General features: G+C 48.1%; 1 protein-coding gene across 1 annotated transcript in view; it reads right to left on the bottom strand.

Moving 5' to 3' along the window:
- Window positions 1-16,543, bottom strand: part of ADAM17 (ADAM metallopeptidase domain 17) — a 145,274-nt gene extending 128,731 nt beyond the window's left edge. Inside the window, exons 1-2 of the mRNA XM_075341098.1 lie at window positions 16,412-16,543; window positions 10,131-10,482 (exon numbers count right to left, since the gene is read on the bottom strand). Of these exons, the coding sequence (XP_075197213.1) occupies window positions 10,131-10,263 (133 nt within the window). The 5' untranslated portion in view covers window positions 10,264-10,482; window positions 16,412-16,543. The remainder of the gene's footprint in view (window positions 1-10,130; window positions 10,483-16,411) is intronic.
- Window positions 16,544-16,981: the final 438 nt, after the last annotated feature.

The raw sequence follows: 16,981 nt of genomic DNA on the forward strand, positions 1-16,981 counted from the left end.
AATAAATGAGGGGACTAGTCCCCTGCGCATTAGTTCCCCGGCCAGTCGGCCCCATTAGCATGTTAGCACACCTACAGGGGTGTTCTATCATGCTAATAAATACGTAGCATCAAAGAATGATCACTCACCTCTCCGCTGCCATCGCGTCCGACACTGGATTTTGGCTCAGTGCACATGATCCCGGAGTTTGGGTCATGCGCATTATGAAGCCGGGTGTAGGAGTCCTGGCTTCAAACTCAAGTAGTGCACATGACCCAACTCCAGGATCATGAGCACTGAGCCGAAATCCAGTGTCCGGTGGTGATGGCAGCGGAGAGGTGAGTGTGATCATCCTCTGACGCTGCGCAGTCATTAGTATGTTAGTACGCCCCTGTGGGTGTACTAACATGCTAAGGGGGCTGACTAGTGAGGGGAAGCAACGCTCAGGGGACTGGTCCCCTCGCTCATTAGCATACGGTAAAAGATCTTTAGAAATACTTTTTCTAAAGATCTCTTTATCTATGCTAGTGTATACAGGGACGGTCAGGCAGGGATTAGCAATATGCATCCAGAACTGCTCATGGTTCTGTGTGCATATTGGACCTGACAGGTTCCCTTTAAATCTCATGCACATTGCTGGGAGTGTAAAATGCAGCAGATCTTTCACAAGCAAATACGCAGCCCATGTTTGTATGCCACGTCTTGCTGTATCTGTCCAAAACTCAACTCACCATGATGCACGATTGCTGAGCAACTTTGATAGCGTACCGCTCAGCGATTGGGCATCACGATGGATGACGTTTCAGACATATGACTCAAGCGTCACAGTGTAACCCCAAATCTAAGAAACTTCAGGGGTATCTGCCCATCCAGTTCAGAAGCAATTGTGAGTCAACGTTATCGGCTTTGGCAACATGGGCACAGGAGAGAAACATCAAGACTACCCCAAAAGACGAAACGATAATTACTGTCCTTATTCTTCCCTGGCATTGCATTTTGCTATTGCCCTTGTCACCACTGTAGGATGAGGCAGACCTCATTCAGGTCTCACAGGTAGTCCAGCTCCTCCAGGATGGCACAGGTATATATAGCCGCCATTACTAAGCCTGCTATGTCTCACAGCACAGTCTTGAAAATAATCAAGCATATAGCAGGACATGTGCAGGAAGAGGAAAGCTGGAGAGGTCCGTAAGAGGGCAACCACCCAGCAAGAGGACCATTATCTACTCCTCTGTAGAGAAATAGGAGGAGCACTGCCAGAATACAACAAAATGACCTCCAGTGCCTACTGGTGTGCGTGTCTAACCAACAGGCTCCATGAGAGGTATGAGGACCGGACATCCTGTAGTGGGACAGGCGCTAATGCCCAGCACCATGAACTCCAGAAATGGCAGATCCACCACTGGTGCCCTGTCCAGATGAGAGCAGGTTCAAGGGTGATTACCGACTAGTCAGAAATGTTCACCTATCCATTGGTTAATACCAGAATTGCCAAAATAGAAGTTCCAGAGGTAAAAGGAGTCGTTTCCTCAAGAGTCAACCCCATTCAAAATCGGGCCGCTGCCGGACTCCCCTGGAAAACTGCTGACGGTGTGATATAGCGGCCCTTCAGCAATCCGCAAAACGCGAGGATAGCACAAGTTTAGCCAAACCTGTACAGATCACTGCCATATCTGGATGAGAGAATAGAGCGGTAAAGCAGAACTATACATTACTGCACATCACAGTCACCCTGACCGGACGGGCCGGGGAAAGAAGTGTAAAGTCAGGACAATTACGTGTGGAAATACACAAGTGATAAAATTATGAAATCCTGTAATATTCAAGGAAGCGTGAAATGAGTGACTTAGTTTTACGATTGGATATTTCCTCGGGGTTCCAGAATTATATATATGATCCACCGGCTGAGCTGCATGATCAGTAATCGGTCTGCAGAGTGGAATCTCTATGAATCGCTCAGTGCTCACAGGCCGCCAAAGTCCTCGGCAGCACAAATCCTGTTTACACAGGACGACGTGCTGCCGACAACAATTTTAATATTGCTCTACAAACATTTTTCTCGTTGGTGGTATGATCGACAGCAGAATAATTGCTCGTTCCTGACAATCGTGCAGTGTAAAGGGACCTTTAACTGCTTTCAAAATCTCTGCAGCAATTTTGTTTCCACCTGTATCCTGAGTACGAGTGATAAAGAACAAATACTTAGGCTAAGTTCACATTTCCGTTGATTTGTATCAGTCACATGCGTCGCTTGACGCATGTGACTGATGCGCTGTTCAACGCTGTACAACGGATGACAAAGAACAGAATTCTTTGTCGGATTCCGTTGTGTGCGGGGGGCGGAGTTCGGGGGCAGAGCCGAGCGGGGGGCGGGGCCAGGCGCTGAGGATGTCAGTGGAAGTGCTGCGGTCTGCATGGCTGGGGACAGGTGAGTGTATCTGTGAGTGAGTGAGTGTGTGTATGTGCATGTATGTATGTATGTGTGTGCACATGCAAAGTGCGGGAGGGGGCGGAGCCGAGCGGGGGGCGGGGCCAGGCGCTGAGGATGTCAGTAGAAGTGCTGCGGTCTGCATGGCTGGGGACAGGTGAGTGTATGTGTGAGTGTGTGTATGTGCATGTATGTATGTATGTGTGTGTGTGCACATGCAAAGTGCGGGAGGGGGCGGAGCCGAGCAGGGGGCGGGGCCAGACGAGGGTGTCAGTGCTTGTCTGCATGGCTGGGGACAGGTGTGTGTGTGTGTGTGTGTGTGTGTACATACATGTGCGGAGTGCGGGAGGGGGCGGGGCCGAGCGGGGAAGTGTCGGCCTCCCTGCACACGTAACCAGCCTAAATATCGGGTAACAGCAAAGCACCCGATGTTTACCTTGGTTACCCGATATTTACCTTGGTTACGGGCCTACACCGCTTAGCGCTGGCTCCTTGCACCGTAACCAGGGTAAATATCGGGTAACCAACCAAAGCTGGTGACGTGTGCAGGGAGCCAGAGAGCATGCGCAGCGAAATCCGACGGATCTCGCTGCTCAAAAAACGTTACATGCTGCGTTCCCCCCGCCCGGCGGTCAGTCGTTCCACGACTGATCAGTCGGGCGGAGGGTGCAACGCAGCATCATCAGTCACAATCCGCTGCTCATACAAGTCTATGGGAGCAGCGGAATCCGCTAAACGGATTCCGCTGTTTACAAGAGCAGCGGATTGTGACTGATACATTTTAGCGGAAATGTGAACTTAGCCTTACTTGGCCGATTCTTACACCAGGAGCATAAAAATAAACACTTCCCTAAATCTTTGTCTTATGCCTCTTTCACACGTACGTGCCTCCGGGACGTGTTTGGCAGCTTTCTCATGTACCGTAGACACGTAGACCTAGGTATTCCTATGGTTTTGGACACACTTAAAGGGGTTATCCGGCTTCTTTGACTTTTTTTTTTTATTTCCCTATTGGGCTACATTGGGGCAGGTAAGTAGATAGAGACCACTTACCTGCCCCGCTGTCAGCCCCCTCTCCCCCGGCTCAGAGCGGTCATGTGACCGCTCCTGCCGCGATTTTGCTGCTTCCGGTCTTTGCACGTCTACATGGGCAGGGCCATGTTGACATGCAAATGTGGAGCAGCATGTCACCTCCCTGCTGGGCGACTACAGTGCGAGGAGTCACCGCCCCCCTTCCCTGCACCCTCCCACACATTCCCCTGCACCTCCAGTAACCTCCCCCTGCACTGCTGTGGGGTCCGTGATTTGGGGGCGGGGCCTGGCGGCAGCTGCCGTAGTGTCAGCTCCAGCACCGGGCCCCCTGCCCAGGATCGCACATTCAAATGTACCGGCATCACAGATCACCGATGCCGGTACATTTGAATGTGCTGATGAGAAGTCACTGTCCCTCCCGCTGTCTGTGCGCTCTGCAGCACAGCGGTGACGTCACTACTGTGCTGAAGAGGGCACAGACAGCGGACGAACGTGCAGGAGCGGCGGGGACCGAGGACGGGTGAGTATGTACTCCACATGTGTTCCCGATGGGGATGGGGGGGTTGCAGAGCCATGTGTGTGCGTGTGCAGAGCCATGTGTGTGCGTGTACAGTGCAGAGCCATGCATATGCAGAGCCATGTGTACGGTGCAGAGCCATGTGTGTACGGTGCAGAGCCATGTGTACGGTGCAGAGCCATGCATGTGCAGAGCCATGTGTACGGTGCAGAGCCATGTGTACGGTGCAGAGCCATGTGTGTACGGTGCAGAGCCATGTGTGTACGGTGCAGAGCCATGTGTGTACGGTGCAGAGCCATGTGTGTACGGTGCAGAGCCATGTGTGTACGGTGCAGAGCCATGTGTACGGTGCAGAGCCATGTGTGTACGGTGCAGAGCCATGTGTACGGTGCAGAGCCATGCATGTGCAGAGCCATGTGTACGGTGCAGAGCCATGTGTACGGTGCAGAGCCATGTGTACGGTGCAGAGCCATGTGTGTACGGTGCAGAGCCATGTGTGTACGGTGCAGAGCCATGTGTACGGTGCAGAGCCATGTGTGTACGGTGCAGAGCCATGTGTGTACGGTGCAGAGCCATGTGTGTACGGTGCAGAGCCATGTGTGTACGGTGCAGAGCCATGTGTGTACGGTGCAGAGCCATGTGTACGGTGCAGAGCCATGTGTACGGTGCAGAGCCATGTGTACGGTGCAGAGCCATGTGTGTACGGTGCAGAGCCATGTGCACGGTGCAGAGCCATGTGTGTACGGTGCAGAGCCATGTGTACGGTGCAGAGCCATGTGTACGGTGCAGAGCCATGTGTGTACGGTGCAGAGCCATGTGTACGGTGCAGAGCCATGTGTACGGTGCAGAGCCATGTGTACGGTGCAGAGCCATGCGTGTGCAGAGCCATGTGTACGGTGCAGAGCCATGTGTACGGTGCAGAGCCATGTGTACGGTGCAGAGCCATGCGTGTGCAGAGCCATGCGTACGGTGCAGAGCCATGTGTACGGTGCAGAGCCATGTGTACGGTGCAGAGCCATGCGTGTGCAGAGCCATGTGTACGGTGCAGAGCCATGTGTGTGCGTGTGCAGAGACATATGTGTGCGGTGCAGACCCCGATGTGAGGCTGTTATTTGCAATGCTGTAGTGATACCAGGTCAGGTGCTGGGGAAGAATATACTGACAGGGACTGTGTGTGCAGGGGGCGGGCAGGGGGCGAGACTGGACACTGGGGAGGGGCTGGACACTGAGGCTGGGCGGTGACAGCTCTGACTGAGGTTTTGCACAGGAAGTGGTCAGTTTGCTGGATCTGAATGTAAACAAGAAGCTGCAGAGAATAAAGGTATAATTCAAGAGGAACAAAAGTTAGAAAACAGAAAATAACAATGTAGGTGTGATTTATATGACAATACAGCACAGATAAACTCAAACATTTTTGTTAAGCTAATGTCGGACAACCCCTTTAAGTATTTGCGCACGGGACGTGCGTCCGTTGCGTACTTACGTGTGTTTCTCACACCGACATGTCCGTTTTCTCTCCGGCATCACGGGTGTCATACGGAACGCAAACGTGTCACACGGAACGCAAACAGACCACATGGATGTGTTCCGTGTGACACGCACCGGAGAGAAGACATGTGTCTGTGAGAAAAGAGAAAAAAAAATCTTTACTCCCCTTCTCCTGCCCTCCTGTCTCTGCCGCTGCTGTCACTTGCTGCCGACCGCCGCTCATTATGCTCATTGCATATTCACTTCACTGCGGACGGAAGCAGCAGCAGCGGGGAGTCGGCAAGACCGGAGACCGAAGATCAGCACCACGGACACCAACGCCAGGGACAGGTGAGCAGAAAGTTCCCATTCTCCATGTTATCACGGATAACACACGGAGCACACACGTAGCCCATAAACATGGCTCACGGAGGGCAAAACGCACCTCTGACACGTCCGTGAAAAAAAGTGCGTGGTTTTTTCACGAACGTGTGAAAGAGGCCTTAAGCTTCTCACCCAGCCAGCCATTGCTCTGCACTGATGAGGAGCAAGAACCCTGGAACCGCTGACTGAAGACAGAAATCTTTTTCATTTTTGAAGGAGAATGCCTTGGCTAAATATCCAAAGTCACGCGGCAGGGCTCATTAAAAAGGAACGGACAATGAATTATGAGGTTGTTACTCCAATGGGTGCCACTAGAGAGACAGCTTCGTTTTTCTCAGAGGATCTTCCTAGAAAGCACTGCCAGGCCTACAGGTCTCCAATGGACGCTGGTGGCCTCCATAAAGGATAAACACAACCCTAAGGGAACGTACCCACGATCTGCACATGCAGCAGTCTAGACAAAGTGTGTTTTCTTTTGCGGAGATGAGAGCGTTCTCGGCTGGAAAATGCAGCGTCTGTTCCTGCAGTCAGAGTTCTGGGCGCAGCAAATTTTCGCTGTGTTTCTCCAGCTGAGAACACTCATGTCTCCACAAGCATACTGTATATTGACATGCTGCTGCTCGGGAAGTCACGCCTCAGATCAGTTTACACTGTGGAGAAAATAAGCACAGCAGGCACGGGATTTCTATAAACCACATCCACTGTGCTTGTACTGCACAATGCAGCGTCTTGGACGCAGGGAAAACATGCTGCATCCAAAACACGACTACGGTCATATGAAAAAGTTTGGGCACCCCTATTAATGTTAACCTTTTTTCTTTATAACAATTTGGGTTTTTGCAACAGCTATTTCAGTTTCATATATCTAATAACTGATGGACTGAGTAATATTTCTGGATTGGAATGAGGTTTATTGTACTAACAGAAAATGTGCAATCCGCATTTAAACAAAATTTGACCGGTGCAAAAGTATGGGCACCTCAACATAAAAGTGACATTAATATTTTGTAGATCCTCCTTTTGCAAAAATAACAGCCTCTAGTCGCTTCCTGTAGCTTTTAATGAGTTCCTAGATCCTGGATGAAGGTATATTTGACCATTCCTGTTTACAAAACAATTCCAGTTCAGTTAAGTTTGATGGTCGCCGAGCATGGACAGCACGCTTCAAATCATCCCACAGATGTTCAATGATATTCAGGTCTGGGGACTGGGATGGCCTTTCCAGAACATTGTAATAGTTCCTCTGCATGAATTCCGGAGTAGATTTGGAGCGGTGTTTTGGATCATTGTCTTGCTGAAATATCCATCCCCTGCGTAACTTCAACATCGTCACTGATTCTTGCACATTATTGTCAAGAATCTGCTGATACTGAGTTGAATCCATGCGACCCTCAACTTTAACAAGATTCCCAGTGCCGGCATTGGCCACACAGCCCCAAAGCATGATGGAACCTCCACCAAATTTTACTGTGGGTAGCAAGTGCTTGTCTTGGAATGCCGTGTTTTTTTGCCTCCATGCATAACGCCTTTTTGTATGACCAAACAACTTAATCTTTGTTTCATCAGTCCACAGGACCTTCTTCCAAAATGTAACTGGCTTGTCCAAATGTGCATTTGCATACCTCAGGCGACTCTGTTTGCAGAAACAGCTTCTTTCGCATCGCTCTCCCATACAGCTTCTCCTTGTGCAACGTGCGCTGTATTGTTGACCGATGCACATTGACACCATCTGCAGCAAGATGATGCTGCAGGTCTTTGGAGGTGGTCTGTGGATTGTCCTTGACTGTTCTCACCATTCTTCTTCTCTGCCTTTCTGATATTTTTCTTGGCCTGCCACTTCTGGGCTTAACAAGAACTGTACCTGTGTTCTTCCATTTCCTTACTGTGTTCCTCACAGTGGAAACTGACAGTTTAAATCTCTGAGACAACTTTTTGTATCCTTCCCCTGAACAACTATGTTGAATAATCTTTGTTTTCAGATCATTTGAGAGTTGTTTTGAGGAGCCCATGATGCCACTCTTCATAGGAGATTCAAATAGGAGAACAACTTGCAAGTGGCCACCTTAAATACCTTTTCTCATGATTGGATACACCTGCCTATGAAGTTCAAAGCTCAATGAGGTTACAAAACCAATTTAGTGCTTTAGTAAGTCAGTAAAAAGTAGTTAGGAGGGTTCAAATCAAGAAATTGATTAAAGGTGCCCATACTTTTGCACCGGTCAAATGTTGTTTAACCCTAAAACGCGCAAGCATAACAATCTACCATAGAAAACAAATGACCTAGCAGTCCTGCGAGGCCCCAGGTATGCGTTCTAGGGTTAAATGCGGATTGCACATTTTCTGTTAGTACAATAAACCTCATTTCAATCAAGAAATATTACTCAGTCCATCAGTTATTAGATATATGAAACTGAAATAGCTGTTGCAAAAACCCAAATTGTTATAAAGAAAAAAGGTTAACATTAATAGGGGTGCCCAAACTTTTTCATATGACTGTATTCCTGATCGTGGGCACTTACCTTAATACTAATATTTCTGGCAGCTGAGAGATTGTCCAGACTAAATACACTGGTAACAATTTTCAGCCACAGCACAGCCTTCTCCTGTACTGAAATTTGCTCCACTATTTTAGTTTAGGCTACTTTCACACTTGCGTTGAACGGTATCCGTTGCATTGCGTTGTGTAACGGATGCAACGGATGTGTTGCATATAGTGACACAACGGATGCAACGGATGCTGCAAAACAACGCAATTCGTTTTGATTTTTTTTTTTTTTTTTTCCCGGTTTTACCAGCGGCAGACTATAGTGAACGATCAGCTGATCGTTCCCTGCAGCCGGCCGCTGGGTGATCAGCTGATTGCTCCCAGTAGCCGGCCGCCGGGTGATCAGCTGATCGCTCCCTGCAGCCGGCCGCCGGGTGATCAGCTGATCGCTCCCTGCAGCCGGCCGCCGGGTGATCAGCTGATCGCTCCCTGCAGCCGGCCGCCGGGTGATCAGCTGATCGCTGTCACTTGCCGGCGCCCGGGCATGCCGGCGGGCGGGCGCTCAGCTGAGCGCTGTGACTTGCCGGCGGCCGGGCATGCTGGTGGCCGGTCATTCAGCTGAGCGCTGTCGCTTGCCGACGGCCGGGCGCTCAGCTGAACGTTCGGCCACCGCGAGCCAAAATAAAGTTTGATTTAAAAAAAAAAAAAAAAAAAAAAAAAAAAGAGCATGCGCAGTGAAATCCAGAGGATTCCGCTGCTCAAAATAACGTTACATGCTGCGTTCCTCCCGCTGGGCGGAAGCAACGGAGCGTCGCCCAGCGGAAGCAACGCAGCTCCTTTTGGTACAATCCGTCAACCATACAAGTCTATGGGAAACAGCGGAATCCGTTAACGGATTCCGCTGTTTCCCAAAAGGGCGGATTGTAACGGAAGGAAAATAACGCAAGTGTGAAAGTACCCTTAGTTCCAACCTGTTTATGGCCAGATACTTCCATAAGGTATTCTTCTTTAGGGCAAATTCAGACGTCCGTGTATGGACCATGATGCAAGCACTCGCCGTGGGTCTACTGATCCTGACGAGACTGCAGAGTTCAGGTTGGGAGACTGCGTCTCAAAGCGTGTTTCACGGACGTCTGAATTTGCCTCTAACCTTACATTTTAGCGGCACGGTTCTCTGATGTGCATGCAGTCCATAGTAACAAAAAGGAGACAGTTGCACTCTGTAGTGCTAATATATATGTAACAATGAATATGGGAATATAGACATACATTAGTGCTATGAAAAACATGTAAAAATTGACATACTTAGCACACAAAAATGTCCAGTTTTATATGAGCCAAACAGCCAGCGGCAAGGCGACCTCATGTTTGTTGGGTCCCTATCAAACTAATGCCTCTCTTTGGGTTAAAAAAAACTACAATTGATGGGTGGACAGGAACCTGCAAATAAAGAATTAAAATAGCCTAAGGTTGAAGAGCAGGAGGGCTGAATAGTAGTTTTTTTTTAACCCAAAGGCAGACATTAGTTTGATAGGGACCCAACAATAAGAAGTTGCCTTGCCGTTGGCTGTTGGGCTCACATAACATCTGGCCATTTTTGTGTGCTAAGTATCTCAATTTTTACATGTTTTTCATAGCAGTAATGCATGTCTATATTCCCATATTCATTGGTCCACATGTCTTAGCGCTACAGAGTGCAGCTGTCTCCTTTTTGTTATTATGTTTCATGCTCAGTTTGCACCTGTTCACATTAGAAAGGTAGGATGTGCCATCAGTCTTTTTCTTAGCATACAGTCTATACATACACATTATACAGGGCACATTACAATTGATCTTACCATGTTTTCCCGAGCTATCCCGCTGATGCTTCTCAGGTATCCGTTCACCATTTGGTAGTTTTGGTGATAACAAGAGCAATAAGGACAGTGCCAAAAATAAGTTGATGCATCCGTAAGATCTGACGGATTCCATCTTCTTTCCTCGCGTCCTTCTTTCCGAACTTCCGTGTACCAAATGTCAAAACTCCACAGAGTCAATGCCCCCGCGGTCCATTCACCATCCGCACAGGCCTGGCAGTACTCCACATGACAAGTATAACCCTGTGCAAATACGTATGGCTGTAAAATGCTTCCGTCACATCTCAGAAGATCGGTAAAAAGGCGACATGATCATCATAGTTTTAGCACCGGTCTGGAGAAGGGAAAAACAAGGGACAGTGAGGAAAATATCACGGCATGGTACAAAGAAAAGTCATGGGTTTCACTAAGATATACCATGAGTACAACAAAAGGATCAGAGGTCCAGGACCCTCAGCCAGTGTCAGATGCGGGAGGCCTAAGCCCATAAAAAGTTTTTTCCCGGCTCAACAGCGCTCCCGTACATCAGCAGTAGCTCGTAAAAAAATAAAAATAAATAACAAAAGTAACTTTCACCTCGCGCTCCTGTTTTGATGCTGCCCGGATTCCCGCTGGTCTATACAAAACCCCCTAGTGTAGTGTGCGCTGGGCAGAGACTTACTGCAGCGGGTATGGCCTCGTTTTTGGAACGGTAACTAGAGACCGATAGGGAACTGGGTATAGTGTAGGAAAGGAAAGTAGTGGGGGGGGGGGGGGGGGGGAGATGCTAATGCTTCCTTAAAGGGACTTGGTCAGCAGGTTTCTGCAATGTAATGTGAAGACCGCATACTGCAAGAGTTAAAACAGACTGTAGCCTTGTGTCTTATTTCACAGTCTATGTCTATATTCCTGCAATGTTAGCTTAAGCCTTTTATCTTTATCATTAGTGGGTCTCAGCAGCATGCGAGCTCTAGTCCGACTTCAAACCCCTCTGTGAATAGCAGCTTCTGTCTATGGAAGTGTGGACAGGGGCAGCTCCCAGAACTCTGCTACATACAGAGCATAAAATCTTTCACTGTGTCAGAACGGCTGCAGCCATTAATCTATGCGATACATAGCTGAACTCAGGGCCTCTTTGCCTACATCATGCTGCTCTCAGATGAGGTAGAAAAAACCTGCTGACAGATTCCCTTTAAGGCCGGATTCACACTTGCGAGAGACCTGCACGGGCCTTACATCGCATCACCCGGCATCGCCACGTCACTAACGACGTGACCCTGACGATATATCGTTAGTGATTTCCAGGGTGTAAAGCACCCTTTAGCCTTTTGTATAAAAAAAAAAAAAATGTTTACAGTCATACGAACCCATTCGCATTCAACCGCCAACTATTACTCCTGAGCCTCCATAGCACATGACCTCAGTAGGGAGAGGCGATAAGCCAGAGTCAGACATCTGCTATCGAGGAAGAGTGAGGACACACGATGATTGGCGGCTTACTCCACAATCAGCAGCCAAAATACGTATAATGTGTGTGTACACCTTTCAAGGGGTCTCCAGCCTTTTGATACTGATGACCTATCCTTGCTAGGAAACATATCGGTGGGGGTCCAATACCTGGTAACCCCAATGATCAGCTGTTTTCAGCTCCAAAAATACCTGGATGTTAACAGTGAACGTAGACGGAGAAGCTCAGCTCCTGTCCTATTAGAAGGGCCAGGCTCAGATATTTCATTGGATTCAATAGAAGCTGAACAACGGTCACTTGTAAAGAAACAGAGCCGTGCTGTTCTGACTTTGTTCACGGTTTACATCCAGGTAGTACCAGAGCTGAAACCTGATGGATCAGTGGGGGGTACCTGGTACTGGACCCCCGCATATCTGATATTGAGGAATAGGTCATTAATATCAGCCTGGACAACTCCTTTAAGCTCAGCATGTGTCTCAGAGGTTGGACCTCCTGTTTGTTATGGTATGTGCAATGGAAATGGCATCACATTATGCGATGGGAATAAGGCTATGTTCACATGCATGCATTTCCTTCCTCCAGCATAGTCTATGATATTGCTATTTTGCTGTCTATACTGCATCTTTTTTTGTCTGCATCTTGGCTGCATTTTTGAAGATGCAGCATGCCAATTCTTTTTGCGTTTTTCCAGCATTTTTGAGCCCTTCCAGTCCATAGATTTGGCTTAAAGGGAACCTGACACTGTTTTCTTGCCCTATAAGCTGCGGCCACCACCAGTGGGCTCTATATACAGTATTCTAACATAATTAATAATTAATAATATAACCAGGCCGCTGTGTAGAACATAAAAAACACTTTATAATACTCACCTAGACGGTCGCTGCGTTGCAAAACGGTCAGATGGGTGGCACCGTTCTCCGGTGTTGGCGCCTCCTCTTTCGGCCATCTTGGTCTTCCTTATTCTGAAGCCTGGGTGCATGACACGTCCTACACACTTGCCGGCATTCAGGTCCTGCGCAAGCACACTACAATACTTTGATCTGCCCTGAGAAGGGCAGATCAAAGTGCGCCTGCGCAGGACCTCAATGCCGGCGAGTGTGTATGACGTAGACGCGTCATGCACCGTCATGCAATGCTGTATATAAGAGCCCACTGGTGGTAGCCGCAGCATATAGGGCAAAAAACTGGTGACGGGTTCCCTTTAAAAAACACATTAGGCAAAATGTGGCAAAAACCCATATGTTTTTTGCCACGGGTGCGTTTTTTGGGGCCAAAAACGCTCAACTTTGTGTTAGAAAAGATGCACTGTGTGCACATAGCCTAACTCAGGGGAACCTGACAGCAGATTCATGCTGGTCACAGGGTGGGCAGTATAAATCACACACTGGCTGCATTATGTTTCATTCTGTAACACTGCTGCGATTCGGGAATACATACTGTGGAGAGCCAGCATCATCTATATATGATAGATAGATAGAGGGATAGATAGAGGGATAGATAGAGGGATAGATAGAGGGATAGATAGAGGGATAGATAGAGGGATAGATAGAGGGATAGATAGAGGGATAGATAGAGGGATAGATAGAGGGATAGATAGAGGGATAGATAGAGGGATAGATAGAGGGATAGATAGAGGGATAGATAGAGGGATAGATAGAGGGATAGATAGAGGGATAGATAGAGGGATAGATAGAGGGATAGATAGAGGGATAGATAGAGGGATAGATAGAGGGATAGATAGAGGGATAGATAGATCGATAGATAGAGGGATAGATAGATAGATAGATAGATAGATAGATAGATAGATAGATAGAGGGATAGATAGATAGAGGGATAGATAGATAGAGGGATAGATAGATAGAGGGATAGATAGATAGATAGAGGGATAGATAGATAGATAGATAGATAGATAGATAGATAGATAGATAGATAGATAGATAGAGAGACCAACCGGCCTCGGACTAGTCATCTGAGACGCACAGTCACAGACAGGCACTCTGAAAGTTTACTCCAACACACTGCGCAAATCTACTGTCAGGTTGCTTCAAAATATATATGGAAAATAGGAAGCAACTCTCTAAATTGGGTACATGCCCATGATCAGGACTTGCTGTGTCCTGGACTCGGCGGGTCCTGACCTGCGGCTGCGGGGCCACGAGTCTCCTCCACAGAAGACCGCAGCTGCTCGTGCCCTCGATCAGGGTTTGGGGCGCTGCAGTCTCTCTCTTCTCTTCTCCCTGCGGAGGATGCTTGCGACTCCGCAGCACAGAATTGACATGCTGCAGCTCAGAAAGCCACAGCGCAGGTCAGTTTTCGCTGCGGGCTGTACATGTACAGTGGGCACGGGATTTCTAGAAATCCATCCACTGTGCTTGTACTGTACAATGCAGCGTTTCAGAAGCAGCGAAAACCCACTGCATCTAAATCGCTGCAAACACTGATCGTGGGCACGTACCCTTACCGTTTTAGGTCTACAGCTCCTATGCAAACCTATGAGTCTACTTGATTAGAGAAGAAGGCCTCCCTTCCATCCTGTTACTGCGGCAGGTGATGGTACACGCAGGATAATATTAATTTAAAAAAAAACATGTAGCGGAAAAATTTGGAGTGGAAAAGGAGCAGGTGACAAATTTTGAAATCCACGGTGTGATTATTATGTTGCAGGAATGCTGTGAATTTACACAATGGATTTTCCTCTTGCAACGTATGTGGTGAAATCAGCACAGAAAATCCACACATATAATAAATGCAGAAGTTGCTATAAAAATCACAACAAATTTGTGGCAAGATCTGAGGTGGTAAAGCTCTGATACTGAGAACTAACCCTAACAATACACCCACTTAAAGGGAACCTGTCACCAGGATTTTCCCAATGTCAGCTAAGGCCACCACCTTCATATGAGTCCCCAAACCCCTCTATATGTCCAAAAAATTACTAATCATTGCCCCATAAGGCACGGTCCGGTTTGATGGACGCCGTTGGACTTGCTTGGCGCCTCCTCCTCAATTGCCTTCCTTTTGCCCTAAGTTATGTGGATGAGGCGTCCTACGTCATCCATACACCACCCCCAATCTGGCTCCTGCGCAGGACTACATGGCCCTGCCCTAAGAAGGACAGGGAAAACAACTGTAATGCGCATGCGCAAGGAGAGGAGAAAAAAGTGCCAGTGACCCGAAAGAAAAGCTGGCACATGCGCGCTTTTCCCTGCCCTCAGCATGGCAGAGCGATGTACGCAGGAGCAAGATTACTTTACAAAAACAGAATTTTTTTTTTTGCAGGATACGTTTTTTTGATCATCGAAGTCTATAGAAAACGGATCCGTTAACTGTTTCTTGCATTTGTAAAGGACCTTTTTTTTTTTCTTACTGGATCAGTTTCCAATAGAAGATAAATAGCAATCCGTTAACGGATCCGTTTTCCATAGACTCATGTTAAAGAAATTGCATCCTGCAAAAATCTAGTTTTTTTTTTAAAACGGACAGAAAGTTTTGTTTATGGAACTTTTTTTTTTGCCAACAGATTGATCCATTGGAACGGATGATTCCTGGAGGATTCTCTCAGCCTGAAAGAGCCACTCCGGATCCACTGGCTTTCGTGTCAAGTGGTATAGTGACATCCCGCTTACAGATATCTGCCAGCCCGCACCCCTCCTATGGGGTAATTTGGCCCCACTCACTTTTGCTTTGTTGAGTGGGGGCCAGACTAACCCTTTATGTTTTGTTTGTTTTTTTTGGGGGGGGGGGTAATTTGTAACGGTCTTCAAACTCTTTAATGCTGAATATCTGCCTGCCGAGGGAACTAGAGCCAGGATGGGAGGAGAGTCAGAGAGCAGAGGTTAGTGAGACAGGCCAGAAGAGGGCCATTCTGCCGAATAATTGCTGTAACAAGGACGAGCTCTGTACTAGAGTCTATTGCGGAACCAGTTGTCCTCCAATGGTCCGGAGCCCACGGCTCACCTCATGGCGGGCTTAGCAGAGTCCAGGGACCAGTCGGGAGTCGGGCACGAGTACCAATATTCAGGTCGAGAGGCTAGTGTAGTGGACCATAAGAATAATCTTTATTTCTATAGCACCAACATATTCCGCAGCGCTTTACAATTCAGGGGGATCCGTGGACGCAAGAAACGGGGAAAAGCAGAGGTTCAGTCTCAGCTGCTGGATGGCTAATACCAGGCTACACAGGAGAGTACAGCGGCACCAGAAGAGACATGTATGGCCATGTCTGTGCAGATGTTTTTGCAAAAAGTCTCTCTGTGTGATGTGTTGCCCTGCTACGTCTATGACGGTGCCCGGTTTCGGGGCGGTGGACGCTCCCCTGAAGAGCCGAGTGTCGCACCGCCCGGCCGGGGCGGATCACAAGCTCAGTCTAGTCAGGTAGAGCGGACCCCTGCCAGCCATCCCTCCGCTCCCCTCTACACATGCCCCAGAACTGGTGCCATCCACCGCTGTGCAGATGAGAAATTCCCCTAATAACCCATTTTTCGCTATTCCTGCTTGCTGTCAGTGAATAGAAATACTCATTACTGACAGGTCCAATATTCTGGAGATTTGGACTGCACCTTCCAGAGCTGAGACAGTCACGTGACACTTCCATTGAGTTCTCTGGGAAGCTGCAGAGTCGCATCCTGTGACATTCGGCTCAGCCATTGTACCCCTTATAGAGTCCGAAGCAAAACAGGAGGATATTAGACTTTTTTTTTTTTTAAGAGGAAGGGAAAGACACATAGTAAGGAGGTGCTTGACGGTATATGGAGCCGCCATAACGCCGCTGCCCTCACACAGGATAGCTCCAGTGCCGCTCTCATACATTACGTACCTGCTCGTCGTGAATCCGGATGTGCCCGCACAGCGAGGACGCAGCGCACGGATACACACAGTTCTCGGTAAAGAATGAGAAACCCAATCAATGCAACAAGTCTCTCCTACACACAGGCCCGGAACTTGTTATTCCACAGGATATCCTTGCGCTCATGTGAATACACTTCAGCGCATGTGATCAGTCTGGCGTAAGATACGTAATGGGCGTACGTAGTTTACGTAAATGAGCTCTTGTAGCACTTCTGGTTTCTGCGTGATTGTGCTGGGTGACTCACTGCTCTGCCACTGCGCATGTGCGAGTCTCAGCTGGTGCTCAGCTATCAGCAGTGGGAATTGTGTCTTTTGGGCAGGATGCCGGCTGTGCTCACGCAGAGTGTTTTTGAGGGTTTTTTCCAGAGAGAATCTCCCCAAAAGAACTGTTTATGTATATACAGAGTATTTCAATACATTTTTGGAGTGGAAGCAGGACTATATATATATATATATATATATATATATATATATATATATATATATATATATATATATATATGTTGTTGTGTGTCGTTGCCAAGTGTTTGTGTAGGGC

Source organism: Anomaloglossus baeobatrachus, chromosome 3, assembly GCF_048569485.1.
Source record: "Anomaloglossus baeobatrachus isolate aAnoBae1 chromosome 3, aAnoBae1.hap1, whole genome shotgun sequence".
Taxonomy (NCBI): Eukaryota; Metazoa; Chordata; class Amphibia; order Anura; family Aromobatidae; genus Anomaloglossus; species Anomaloglossus baeobatrachus.